This window comes from Diuraphis noxia, unplaced genomic scaffold, assembly GCF_037042655.1.
Source record: "Diuraphis noxia isolate RWA-SAM2 unplaced genomic scaffold, SU_Dnox_SAM2 contig0003, whole genome shotgun sequence".
Taxonomy (NCBI): Eukaryota; Metazoa; Arthropoda; class Insecta; order Hemiptera; family Aphididae; genus Diuraphis; species Diuraphis noxia.
Genome location: NW_028301713.1, coordinates 23907858 through 23923702, shown reverse-complemented (window position 1 = coordinate 23923702; position 15845 = coordinate 23907858). Strand labels below are relative to the sequence as shown.

General features: G+C 29.6%; 1 protein-coding gene across 7 annotated transcripts in view; it reads left to right on the top strand.

Annotated features, from left to right (window-relative positions):
* Positions 1-15787, top strand: part of LOC107165820 (transcriptional corepressor CBFA2T3-like) — a 69278-nt gene extending 53491 nt beyond the window's left edge. For all 7 annotated transcript variants that reach the window (XM_089224248.1, XM_089224245.1, XM_089224244.1 and 4 more), the window contains 2 exons: positions 5281-5468; positions 8334-15787. In XM_089224248.1, coding sequence (XP_089080374.1) covers positions 5281-5468; positions 8334-8819 — 674 coding nt within the window. In that variant the 3' untranslated portion in view covers positions 8820-15787. The remainder of the gene's footprint in view (positions 1-5280; positions 5469-8333) is intronic.
* The last annotated feature ends 58 nt before the right edge of the window (positions 15788-15845 follow it).

The following is a 15845-nucleotide window of genomic DNA, read 5'->3' as shown; positions in this document are numbered from 1 at the left end:
TCTTTTTGGGCACATTTGACGTCGGTAAATAATTTCCTTGTGTAATACTGTATTCTAGATTTATTCGTCGGTGATAATAATGAAGATAAAGAGTGAGAGAAATAAAAATACTCGAGAAAGAGAGACTAGAGAGTGAGTGAAAAAAGAGAGAGAAATCCCGAGCCGAGAATCTTGCAGAGTTTATTGAATATTTGATCTTCTCGTTTGTATAATATATAGAGTAAGCAATATGCGGGTTTGATGATGGGTGCTGTTCAATAACTGCAGATGCACGCGGAGGGTTTTTCTTTCGTCCACATTTGGCGTCGGTGCAGTGTTACTATATTATTATGGTATTCTAGATTTTTTTTTTATTTAGGGCCCGGATTTCTATGCATTTTTGCATGTTTTTTCTAAACAATCCAAAAAATAGCTAGGTAATATTAAGCTACAAGTTTTAACTATATATTCATTAGATTCGAAATACAAAAATTTATTTTCTATATTTTTCGTCTTTTTCGACATGTATACCTACTGCATATTTCTGTATTTTACCATTTTTTATTGCATACGATTTTTAAATTACATATAATATTTTGTTTATATTAATTAAAATAACGTTTTAATAGCCCGTGTAATTGACGATTTTGTTTTCTTATCTCGACTTAGACCTGTCGGGACAAGAATTAATTTGTTGTTGAGTAGGTTTTCGTGAATCATATACATTAGTCGTGTTTGTTTCTTGTGTTTTTCTTGATCGGAGTGCGCGTAATTTTCATTCTATATTTAAAATACCAAAAATGAATCATATATAAATATAATATGATTTTTTGTGAACATATAAAAAAAAAATGAAAACAACGACGATTTTTGATCGATTACTTTGCATATTTTTTTATTTTATAGAGTATATTCCTACCAAATAAGAGCATAAATGCATATTTTAAAGTGCATATTTCTGAGGTTTTCAGAGTATATAAATCCGGGCCCTAGACTGATAATTATTATAGAAATAGATGATGAAAAAAGAGTGAGAAGGATGGAATGAAAAAGAGAAAGCCCTAGCTGGAAGTCTCACAAAGTTGATTAGATATTTGTTTTTATCGTCTGTACTATAAATATATTTAGGTACCAAATTGATTAAACATTTTGAATTTGATGGCGCAGGTGCTGTTCCACAACTGGTGCACAAGGCCTTTTCTTTCACAGTTTCACCCTTTATGAATCTGTGCGTTTGACTAAGTGGGGGAATTACATCGCGTATCTAGATTTGTTATTTGTCACTTTTTTCAAAAAAATTGTTTGTGAAACATAATTATTATTTTTATTATTATTGACATTGGAGTATATGAACCGATGCGCGTCTTATAAATAAATTATTTAAAAAAATGTATAATCTTATACAAATTATTAATTATTTTATTATTATAAATAACAAAGGATAATAATTTTATATTCGTTAATATAATATACACCATCGCTGTTTTTTTAATCATTATGGATATTAAAATTATAATTTTTTTTTATTATTATTATTGTGTATTACACTTATAAAAACCGATAATATTTCGTGATAATAAGTAAGCGGTGTTAAACCCATATCGTACCTTATAAGTTAAATTGTGTAAATATCAAATAAAAATATATTTTTCTCTCTATGTGTCACGTGAAATAAAACAACTACCGAGGTAATGTTTATTATATAAATTATAGATCATGTAAATATAAAAATGACTATTGCAACGTAGAATAATACATAATTTATATAATCATACAATATTGTACCAAAATAATAATAATAATACAGTTAATATAGTAAAATATTTCCGTCAAATTGTTCATTTAGTTTTTTAAATTTCTTTCAATGCGAAAAACAGTTTATTAGATTATAAACTGTACGTTGTCGGAAACTTTAAACCGAAATATAAATGATCACTCGAATTTACGAAAATAATAAAATATTATGTATATTAAATAGAGTTCTCGATGTAATAAAAATGTACAATATATATTCTGATTCTAAGTTAATTCATATTTTTGGTTATTCCTCCAGAATCACCGGTTAAGAACCCCTGATTTAATAATATAATATAATTATGTTGTATTGATATGAACACTATCAAAACAAAATATATTATACACGTCATTCACTCATTCACATCATTCACGTCATTCACGTCATTTCAAGTAAAGTAATGTGTTATAAGACAATAAACAATGAGTTAACCTAAATATTGTATAGAACTTTATAATTTAGTTTTAAATTAGAATAGACACATTTTAAAATAATTTACAAATAAATTAATAAAAAACAAAAAAAAATGGTTGTAATTCGTTTATGGTTAAAAAGGTGGTGTACCTATTTCAGAATTATGACAAGGCTTGATAAACCTATTCGAAATTCCGTAAAACATACCTACAACAATTTTTAATATATCACATCATTGTATGACCAACGCTTAGCTTAGAGTCTAAAATAAAATTTTGAGTTACCAAAAATATATTTTCATCTTACACGGTTAAATGTTATGGTTAAGTTTTCTATTTTTTCACAACGTATAATGGGAATATTGTGAACGAACTTCACTTGTCGTTCTTCATATTATTATTTATTTATTTTTTAAAGAACGTTCAAAATGCTTAATAAACCATTTTTTTTTTTATTAAAATCCATTTTATGAGAACCCCCTTGCAAATTATCACATGCATAGTTTTTCAAAATTTTCGGAATTCATCCGTCTGGCTTTTACAGTAAAATTCGTTAATTAATTATTCAGTAGACAATGGAATATCTCGATGTTTGTTCATTAACTACACATTATTTTGATGAACTAGAGATCCAAATTTCACTCATGTCTGAAGACTAAAAAAAAAAAGCCCACGGGGGAATAAATCCTTCATCATCATCGCCTCCCCCCCTGCGCACGCACCTGTATATGGGGATATGATGATTTGAACATTTCAGTCATTAATATATTAATTCATCAACGTTGATAATTTTGTAAAAATGGCCCAAACTTATAATAATTAATACTAATTCTAACATTTTATATTTTTGTAAAATCATTTTTAAGGACTATTAATTATTATCCTTAATAAAAACATGTCAAATAACTAAGAAACTATAGAAATTCTGAATAAGGTACGCACATCAAAATATTAATTAAAAAAAAATTATTTACTAAATAATTTACGGCGAAGGGGATGGGGCGGTTTTCATTCGAACAATTGAAGCTTGTATCGCCACATGACAGTCTTGAAGTAACTAAAAAAAAAAAAAAACATTAAAGATTTTGTCAAAATTGCCATTGAGTATTTTAAATTCCAAAAATCATAATTCGAATAAATTCGTTACTTTGGGAGAAAAAATGGGAATGAGCATGCTTGGTTAATCACCTTGTATGTATATTTTATATACATATATATATATATATATATATATATATTATTAGAAATAACTGTGACCAATAATTTTTTAATTACGTTTACACGGATTTCAAAAATATTAAAAACATCCGTTACTCAAGGTAATCATTTATTTCATTATTTGTATCCGCATAGAATTCAAAAATTAAAATAATAATTTTATGCCTACATAACATTAATTATTGTTGTTGTGTTCACATAGGTAATATATATCTATAATATATATAATATGTTTAAATACATTGTAAATGGTTAAGTTTCACAACAATATAATATAATTATCAATCATTTCGATTTTTTTCTTTCAAATCGATCCTTTTACTAACTGTTATTATTATTTTCTTTTTTGATACGAGCGAATTTATGGTTATTTATTCAATAAGCGATCATGTGAATATTAAAATTTTATTTTGAAATTTGAAGTTATTATTACACCAAAAATATTTAATTATTTTACTCGGTCAATATTTGCATGTTTAAATCAAGACACGTGTAATATATCATCATGACGTGTACTGAATACACATAAGAGCACCTCGAATTGATATCGGTCAAATCCGCACAAAACAACATTGATCATCGTCAGCCACCGTCGAATTTGATTGACTTTACCGAGTGACTTAAAAAAATAACAAATGTTCGTGTCACCGTCACGATTATTTTGAAATCCAGTTTACCGAAACTCTTAGTTTTTCACCTCAACAGAAACTTTTTTAAGTAAGATGGGCCAAATTCGCACAGCCCTCTCCTATGTGTCGTCCGATGAACTTAAAACCGTTGCAAATATTTTGAAAATAATCAAAAAACTTGTTTCAAACCGATTATAATATAGTTGTTCACCACCATGCGTGCGTGCAAGTCGTGAAAAATTATTACCCTTCTACGTCGGAATCGTATAAGCGCGGGAGTGTGGGGGGGGCCTAGTCGCTTCAAACATAGCCATAATAGCCTCCCCCCTCCAAAAAAAACAAAATCTAGAACGCACAATTTCAAAATATTATTCTATATTCAATAATGTCTGCTTGTATTTTAATATATTCAGCCTCCCCTTCCTCAACGAGTCAAAGATTCTATGGACGGAATGACATGAAATTCGCACATCGATTTTATCATATCATATTAATTACTTGACTTGCGTATTATAGTATATTGTTTGTATGATCTACGTCAGTGGTCTTCAACCTTTTTGAACTCGTGACCCACTTTTTTAAGTCTAAATTTTTTGCGACGCAAACTTTGTAAAAAAGCTAAGATTGCCTTATGATTTGCAGTAGCTAGTACTTACTATTAAAACTGAATAAATAAAAATTACATTTTAGTAAATAGAATATTAAATTATTACTAGATAGAATTCATAGATAATATTCATATAAAAATATAAAAATAAAATAAAAATATGATACAAAAGATTTAATGTGAACTTTTTTCTTGAGTGTTTTCACACAAAAAATTCTACCTTGGATCAATTTGATTAAGCGCGATCCGTAAATCATCTCCAGTTTCAAGTCTATTTCTTTTAGACGTTTTCAAATTTTCCATACTATAATTATAGGACTCTAACGATAACAATGTATTTTAATTCTATAAATAACACAGTTTATTCGTAAATTTTTATCTCAATATCTTACTGCGTAGAATCATATTATACATTATACTTGATATCCATTATGATTATAATATTATTTTTTTGTTATTTTTTTTTGTTTTACCTCAAATAATTTTATACATTTAATTTTTATTTTTTAAAAATAACATTTATCGCGACCGAAAAATGGGTCGCGACCCACTGCAGGTTGAATACCACTGGTCTACGTGACTATTACGTCATAACTCATAACTATTTAGGTTTCTTTGGTTTTATTTTTATTCTTTCAGAGGATTCGATGAACGAGATACGGCATCAGGCCATGATAGAGTTGCAAAAGCTCGTGTTGGCCGCCGAAAATAAAATGATCGAACTGGTGGCCGCGGAGAGGACGAAAATGACGACAAACAACTGCAGGAGCTCAGCGTCCGGCTCGGCCAGTCTGCAGATATCGCCGTCGTTGATTTCGCAGTACAACGTAAGTCACGCGTGCGATTTGTCGGATTGAAATAAAAATAATTAGGATTGTGTGTTCGGACGAGACGATGGTGATACTTGATGCGCTTATCGCTGTATACAATAATTAGTGTTTCATGAAATATTTCTGTATTCGAATAATTGTTATATTTTTTAATAAGTTTTATTTTTACGTATAATTCTCACCTTCGCGATTTTAAAATATTAGGAAAAACGATCACTGCTACTAATATTACTACCTTATCAGTTATCACTCATTAGTGATGGTTTTCTTCGGTTGAATTATTGATAAATATAATCATCAAATGTATTAGAAAAATTTCAATGTTTCACGTTTTTGTGAAATATTTCATCACATAATGGTGAAATGAGCAAAGTCCAAAATATCTAATACAATTAAAAACAATTAATGTCAATACTAAAATAGCGGGTGCGTGCTACAATCAGCACCCCCTCCTCAGCGGGCACCATTCTTGGTTAGTATTCTGACAAATACGACCGATTTAATTAACCACATCGCGGAACATATTACTTCCTATGGATAATATTTAAAAAAAAAAAAACTTATCGACATTAATTATATTCATTTCGTGAAATTCATGATGCGTTCTTTTTGCACATCACTATATATAGCCTATATAGGTTAAGTTAGGTTAGGTTAGCTGCCAACAGTACTCGTCGCCGTCGTGCTTAGTTATTTAATTTTTTTTTTTTATCGCGGAGAGCAGTCTCTAAAGCCGATTCCATAATATTTACTTACTCCAGCGACTTCTTATTATTATTATTCTTCAACCCTCTAATAAATTCCTATTTAATATTATATGTATACATACCGTTTCAAAATATTATTGTAATACTGTGCAGACCTCAGTTATACGTGCCGTCCACCATGTGTGTGTGTGTGAGTCGTGAGTGGGTGGGTGGGTATGTGTGAGTGAGTATATTTATCCTACCGCGTTGTTACCATCTGGTCCACAGTCTCAAGCGCATACTCCTCTCTCGATTTTTCCGTATAATATATATATGTACAGGGTGGGTTGCCGAGTGTTTTTCCTCTTTTCTCTTATAACACGTGTAAAATATACAGTCCAACACGTCGGAAAACCGGAAAGCTCAGTGCATCACTCTGTATATAAATTACACATGCACTCATTCACGCTTGTGTAGTTGTGTCTATCAGTTACGGGTAATATTATAATGTGCATAGTTTATATAATTATATATTTATATGTGTGTGTGTGTGTGTGTGGACCGAGTTAAAGCAAACTGCCGCCGACGACGCACATATTATACACTGCACACGTGGAACCCTAAAATAAACTTTTTACCATTATTATTATTATTATTATTTCGTTTTGTTCTCGGGGTAGTATAATAATAATACTAACATGATGTGTTATTACTCGTAAATCGGCGAATATATGTTTTTATAATAATTTATTAGTGTGCACCGTAAATGAGTTATTACATTCAAACGATGCCTACAACAGCTGATTGCATGCGTAAGATATTTTGTTGCATTAATATTATGAATTTTTTCTTTTAATACCAGCTACTTCGCGTCGTGCTTACGTCACACGATTTATTGCGAGATATTTCAGCAATAATATTTATTAGGTAGGTAGATGAAATATACTAAAATCGATATGTATAATTTACAGAGTGATTACCTGCTATAAAGTATACTCATTGCTCACCCCGTATTTATGACGTTTAAACTTGTGTGCATTCATATTTTGAATTTTTGAATTTTCAAGTGTACCTACTCTGTCTATTCAGGAGATATTATTTTGAATTTTTCAAAATTTTTTATATCCTTTTAGTCCTTATAATATCCTAATATTTGACGGATGTGCAGAGTTATTTGGAATTTACACCAAATACAAACAATTTGTACAATTCTGATTTGATTGTGTACATATAATATGTTAGTTGAAAGTACAATAAAATAGTTTTAAAGTAAAAAAAAATAATACAGTAAAAAGTTTAAAAGGTTTGGAGTTGTTTAAAATCATATGGATTGCCCAAAACCAAAAAAAAAATATAATGTAAAAGTTAGAAATTAGTTTTTTTTATAAATAACATACACCTTAAGGTATGCTGCTGTCATATAATATAATATGACGCCGGCCGGTCGGATCTTCACGAGATGTCGAGATACATTGTACAACAATAAAGGTATAAATAGGTATACTATAGAATTACAGTTTTTTTTTTTTTTGCTCTGATTAGCCGAATATTAACTACAAGAAAATCATAAAACAACTTATTTTTATCGTCCAGATTAAGATGTTTGATTTGTTCATTAATAAAATATAATCATCTTTGTTACCTTATAGTTAATTTAATTCATATAGATTTTTACAATAACTGTTCAGTTATGTAATTGTATATAATAATATGTATCGCATTAACAGTGTCGGAACTATTATTGGCATTTATTATTTAAAAAATTTAATTAATCAAAAAACAAAATAACTATAAAATAGTATACCTTGCTATATTTGAGAGGAAAATAAAATAGATTGATATAACCATTGATATGGACACTAAAACATAGTACAGTCGAGTCTCATCAATAACCCGAGCCTTGCAGATAACTCGAATTATTTTTTATTTTCCTACAAAATTCTTTCCCTATTAATTATAATTAGACGTCTCGGAATCTCAAATAATACAGTTCTCGGGTCGAATTTTTATCCCCCTTCGACTTTGAATTATCACGACTCGGCTGTATATATTGATGATCATTGATAAACGATACAACTCTAATTTCACCCCTCCCCTCCCCTAACCCGGTATTCAAATCGGCCCCATTCACCTATATCATAATAACAATAAAAGTGTGTGTGTGTGTTGTGTGCAGAGCTGTTGGAACTGCGGCCGGAAGGCGAACGAGACGTGCAGCGGGTGCAACACGGCGCAGTATTGCAGTTCGTTTTGTCAGCACAAGGACTGGGAGACGCACCACCAGACGTGCTGCGTGCACTCGGCCGCGGCGGCCACCGTCGACGCCGCTCCGTCACCCGGCAAGAAACAACAACAGCCGCCGTCGTCATCTTTGTCATCCACAGCCACTTCGTCGTCGTCGGCCGCAGCAGACGATCTGTCCACAAACCGAGCGCTATCGGCGGTGGCCACCACCACGCCGTTGTTGTCGTCGTCGCTTAAGGCGGAGGAACATGCGTCGCTGCAACAGCCGTCGTGTCTGTCATCGGCTGCCACTGCCACTGTGGCGGCTGCGACAGCGACCACGACCACGACCACGGCGAACACGACGTCCACGACCACGACCACGTCAACTACCACGACGACGACCGCTGCGGCTGTCGGATCGAAACAACAACAATAGCAACTCGGCGGCGGCGACGTGGACGACGATGACGGCGACGACGACTACGACCCAGCCGCCGGATCCGCCGCCTCCTCCCGTCGCCGTCACCGCCGCCGTCACCATCACCACCATCACAATCACCGCCAAAACCTGCACCGCAGACGAGTCGAAGCGGGTCTTCTGGCCTGCAGCGCCACTACCGGGCTCATACCGCGCGGGGAATACTACCTGCAGTAGGGGTAGTACTGCATAGGCGCACATTCAGTCTTAAACTCGGGAGTGCTAAAATCTTTTACCCCCGCTAAGTGCATGACTTGTGGGAGACTTTGCTATATACGGTTATTACACTTACCGTTTCAAACAAAATCACTACATGAGACTTCATTAAAAGTCTCAAATTAATGAATCTGATTTTCAATTATATATCTTATAACCGATTATTATGATGACTATTATTATAATATTGGTTGACGAACAAGTGTATAGCAAATCGGGGTCGTCTACATTTTCACTACTTTCGTCATTTTTTTATTTTTTATTTTTTATTTTTTATTCAATTTAAATGTACAGGAAATATTGAAACGAGTAACATAATGTGAGTATTATAAAATATTACATTTATTACTACTTAACACCACATTAATAAATTGTTGGTATTTATGTAAAAAAAAAACAGAAATAATGATAAAATAAAATATTTTAACATCAGTGATGTTTTCACTGAATCGAGAGCACTATATTAAAAAACTACTAACTAAGAATTGATGGTTGAAAATTTCTACACTATCGAACTAAACAATAATTTTAGTTAATATCATGATTTTCATATCAATAAATCGTTTAACCATTATTTTCCGGCAGACAGTATACGAGAACAAAATTTTTAAGTAAAAATTAGGGCGTTACCAATATAAACTGTAATTAATTAATTCTAAATGCAAAATTACACTTTAAACAATATTTTTAACTCAAAATAAAATGGGGGTGCTAATAAGCACCACTTGGAACCACCGGATGTGCGCCAAATGGTAATAGAACCACAACCGTCGTTTAGAAACCAATAACTAGGTATAAATATATATTTTGTGTAATCGAGATTTTCGAGAAGAAAAATTTGGTATCGAAGTTCGATTCTGATGCGGGCCAGTTACGTTTCGCTGGTACATTTCGCAATTTCGCATCATAATGAAAATTCTAGAAAGCTCAGTACCTATTGCAGTCAAAGGTGGGCATTAACTAGGTAATTAAAGTCTTTTTAACTATTGATGACTAGTTAGTATATTTTCTAATCCATTTATGAACTTAACTAGTTAAATTGACAGTTGAGGTAACTTAGCTTTTCTCAGTCTATTACCTATAAGGCTATAACCTAATGAGTTAAAAATATTTCGAAATTTTTCGTTTATATACCTAAATATTAATACAAAATAAAAATAATCTAATATTATAATAACACAAACATTTTTGTTCTTTTTTTTGAAAAAATAATTTCGTATATTGATATATTTTATTAGATTAGATAGACACTGTCGCTCTTTATGCGATTTACATGCTATAATTTTAAAACATAGATTTTTTTTAACTGAGTTAATTTAGAATATTTTTCCATAATTAACTTTAAATTTATCGAGTTAAATCTATAATTTGTTAACTGTTAACTTTTAGCTTGTCGGTCACGTGTCTTGTTAACTTAACATGACTCGAGTTAATTATTTTCAATGATTTACCCACCTTTGATTGCGGTATTACTGATCATACGCATCGATGCATTCAAATTTTTCATTGAAAATCGTGATAATGTCATTAATAATCACTCATATTATAATAGTGTACCTATACGCCACACGCAAGTTTTTCTTCTCAGTTTTATATGCTAGGAATATTATGATAACATAATATATTGTCAACCCGATTCATCATTTTAGTATACTATGTAACATGTCGAATTCCATCACTCATATCATAACGCTTTTTACGGAAACGCTAACCTATTAGTTAAGTATACTGCAAGGTCGTGTGATAGGAAGCCCTGAAAATTAAATAACTTTTATGATAATGATCAACACTTTTTATACATTTAAAATGTATATTGGCGTTGGCACATATTGTATATTATAATAGATATATTTTATTTTTTTTTTTAAACTGCAGGAAATAAAAATGTTAATATCTTAAAATAGCCAATCATCTGGTTTTTAGAACATTTTTGGTTGTTAAATATTTATGTAAATTAAATGGTTTATTTTTAATGATTTTTTTAAATGTCAAAATTTTCGAAGTAAATGGCTCACTATTATTTGAAACGTAATTAATTTAAAATGAATAAATAAATTTCAACAAGTACCTATACTACCTAATTATTAAAAAATGATCATGAAATGTTTAAAACTAAAAAAATGTATACTTTTGAATTTAAAATTTTTTTACGACAGTATCAACTTTATTTAAGAATTTCATAATGAGATTTAAAAAATTTAAAAAATCAGCTACATGACTTAAATAAATGTATTTTCAAGCGTCATTTTTCTAACAAGCAGATTTACAAATTAGATTTTTGGAATGTTTCAAAATAAAAATTGCATCAGATTTAAAATTGTTGTAAAATCATGTAAAGTTTACATGATACATATAATAATATGTCACCTTGATTTGACAAATACTTCGGAATAACAATTACAAATTATAGCAGATTTACCATTTTACACGTCATAAAAGATTGTATTGAATTTAAAAAAAAAAAAGACACTGCAATAAATATACAACGGTAGTCATCTTGTTTATATTTATACAATAAATAATAATATATACCTAAATAGCATATAGACCATAATATATAAAGTATAGAGTAAAGCTGGTATATAGATGTTGTATATATAGCAATATTATTTTTTAAATCACAGGGAGAAATACTTAATTTGATTTATTATTATAAAATGTTGATATCATATAATATCTTATATGTTATGGCAATTTGGTGTGTTGTAAAATTTTGCATCTAAGCGTAGATTATATTGTATATTAAGTTTGTTCATTATTAATTTTTATCAAAGACGTGGGCATTAACTAGTATTAAAATCTTAAAATTAAGTTAGAAAGTTAATTTTTCTTTTACTTTTTAACCTATAACTAATTTAATTGACAGTTGAAATAACTTAGCTATTCTCTCAGTTTATTTAAAAATAATGCGTTAAGTTCAAAACATTTTAAAAATTTTCTTTTATACATAAATATTAATATAAATTAAAAATAATCCAATATTATGATAACAAAAACATTTCTGTTCTTTTCCTTGATAAAATAATTTTTTATATTGGTGTACTTTATTAAATTAGATAGAAACTCTTTATGTGATTTACATACTAATTAAAAAAAAAAATAGGTTAAATAAATAAAAATTTTTAAACTTAGTTTATATTTTTTTTCATATTAACTTTTGACTCAACGATCATATTGTATCCTTAATTTTAACTTGACTTAACTCAAGTTAATTATTTTTAATAACTTGTCCACCTTTGCTTGCTATGATATTTTGTCATACCCTCAAACGGAAAATAACAATATTTTTACGTATTATTTATTTAGGTAGGTCAATTAAAGCGTATTATAACTGTTCATATTATATATATATGAGGTACAGTCGCATAAACCTATTACCTATATATATATGCAGTGTCCCGTGAGGATTTGCCCATTGCGATATCTCCCGAAATAATATTAGTGATATAGAAATTCTGGTTTTGTAATAAGTCTCACATGGATCAGAACTACAATTATTTCATATTTTAATTTATTTTAATGTTTCGGTAAAAAAGTTAAAAAATTATTTTTTCTTTAATTATTTCCAAGAAAATTGACCATAGCGATTTTGTAGAGTTTATTTTTCTGAAAATATTGACGTTTCAACATTTTATTTTCATAAATTTCTTGAATTTTAATTTTTTTTTAGTTTCGAGAAAAATTACGAATTATTTAACACCGTAATGTTATCAAACATGTGACCGCGCGCATACGGCCGGCCAAATACTTTCCGTGTTCCTATAAAATCTGTAATCATATTTTATTCCTTTAAAACTAGAAAAAATATTAAAAATCAGGAAATTAATGAAAATAAAATTTTGAAACGTCAATATTTTCAGAAAAATAAACTTTACAAAATCTGTAATTGTTTTGGAAAAAAAAATATTTTTTACAAAAACATTAAAATAAATTTAAAAATGAAATATTTGCAGTTCTTATCCCCGTGAATCTTATTATAAAACCAGAATTTTGATATCTCCATTATTTTGTGAGATATCACAATAATGGGTTAATCCTCGCGGGACACCTGTATATAGGTATACTGCAGTTGCCATGATTATTATTTATATATTTATGAAGATGCTAAAATAACGTATGACGACTTATACATTTTAAAAGAGTATTTGACTTTGCCGTAGTATATAAATAGAAATAACCTGATTTTTTTAAATTCAAAGTTGGGTATAATAACACTCTAAAATGACTGAAACCGTTGAAATTAACTCCACACTTGACGATACTTGTCTTAATATTAATTATTATAACCAGTGGCGACGAACTCAATTTAAAAACGGTCATGTAAAATATTTTAGTGTTTGTACAATTATTTCAAATTTTTTCTGTTAGATATTTACCCATCTGCATAACAGGACCCACCACCTACCCATTAAAAATGGGTGGCGCCACTGATTATAACTAAGTCTTAACATTTTAAATGTCAATGCGAGAGGGATCTGCCGGTCAATAAGAGAAATATTTTAAACTGAAAGTCACGATACCGTAATTTTATTCTTTTGGAATATTTATATTATTTTCGGATTGATGGCATACCTAACGCAAACTTCTTGAGCATTCAACAAGTGACCAAACCATGAAAAAAATTCGCCTGAAATAACTTGACCATAAAAAAAAAGACATTTTATTCTGTAAATTGCGGTGAGATCTCGGCAATTCAAACGTCTTTAAGTCGAACTTTCGATGACTCATACAATATACGTATAACGATTTGATTTATCGAGTTGATTCACCTGTGCAGTTGTATAGAAAAGTTCGACAGAGCAGTAATTTTTTTTTTGTGCCAATATGCGTCTATTGTTTTTTAAACGTCGTACCTACTTATTTATATTCCATTATTTACCCAAAAAAATAAGAACAAACCGTTTCGAGCATCTGTATATTATATATTGAGTATAAATACCTATTAAACGACTTGAAAAATTATTTTAAAACGAAAATGTTGAATGTATACTTACTCTACCGTGTAAATTATAACACTGTATATTATTTTGTTTACCATATAAAATTTAGTACACTGTACACCGCACACAGATAAGACGTAAATAACATGTCTTGGAGAGGTATATCGTTTATTTCTGTTGGCGTAACTGCAGTATAGGCACATAGGGTACCATAGCAGCACACGCACGATGATATTGTACAACACTTAAATAATTCGTTACGAAAAATACCGTAAAACGGAGCGAATAGAAACACTTTTGATTTACCCCTTCCTAGGAAATTTTTTGAACATGAAATTCATAAGTCATAGCTATAAGTTATAACATTAAACTTATAAATAAATGATACAAAAAAAGGTATTTTTTTAATATGATAATGGGAAATATGTATAATATACAGTTACGTCTTTGTTATTACCTATCAATCTATGATACCAATTCGCCTCCTCCTCAAATGATCTTCAGATCCGCTACTAGAAGTACCATAACAATTTTTCTATTTAGGATGTATTTATTATACTTCATGATCAATTCATCAAAATATTGGTCTCGTTGAGTACTGCAAGTGTCAAATTGTTTTATATATTTGTTCAAGTGCTTTGTTTCTATTCCCCCGAAAGATCGTGTCAATAAAAACATACATGGTTTTTTTTATTTTACCAACTGAAGCATGAATAGAAACAAATATATAGATTTTTTAAACTAAAGAGAACAACATTTTCAATTTAGAACTTTTTAATTGAAATTTATAACTTTTTTTTATATATATAACATTTTTTTTAATAAACATTTTAACAAATTAGAAAACTGAAACACAGTATAAAAAAAGTCTAGAGTTCATCGAATTTCGTACTAATGTCAATGTGTATTCTTAGTGAAGGTTCATATTGATAACACAAATATTCAGTCGGCGAGACGTCGAAGTAATAACTTTCTTGATTTTGTTTCTATTCACCTCGTTTTACAGTATAAAAATAATACCTGTATGCTCAGAGCTAGAGCTTATAGAATTAAGTTTTTGGCTTTTTACCACCTGTTGTAGGCGCAAAACAACTGTACTAAATCAGCCGCAGGTCGATAATGTTTTGTATTGTTTCTCAAAATCTAACCTCCCAACAACGCAGTATTCCCTTGAAAATAAAATTAATTGTACCCCCAATTCACATTATGTTATTGTGTATTATAATAATTATGTAAGATAACATATTTTAAGTCTATATAACACATAGAGACACACTCTTGCAACAGTATACTATGTATAATGTATATATATATATATATATAGAACATTTATCATGTATAATATTTATGTAATTTAATTATTCACTTTCATTATTCAATTACATCATGTATAGCATAATCTTTTCATTTTATGTCTCGGTATTAAAACATAGACATTTTATATTATTTTAAATATTATTATGTGTTATTACTTACACATACTTACCTATTACTAATTATTGTAAATTAGTCGTTGATCTCGTTTCTAAGCTTTTCTTTTTCACGTTTTTGTTGTAATGTCTAAACAGAACAATATACATAACGGCACCGTTATCCCGATAGTCTAGTCAATTTTGTCATCGAAGCAGCAAAACATCACATTTTTATTGTTTTTTATTATTATTATTATAAATACTGTAAATATAAAATATTTCTATTATAGTTGTAAACATAACATTATGCAATTATTATTAGTGTTTATTACAAATAAAAGATATTCATCAATTATTATATGTTTAGTTTTAATATGATGTGTATATAGCGATTAGTGATTACCTATAGGTTAGGA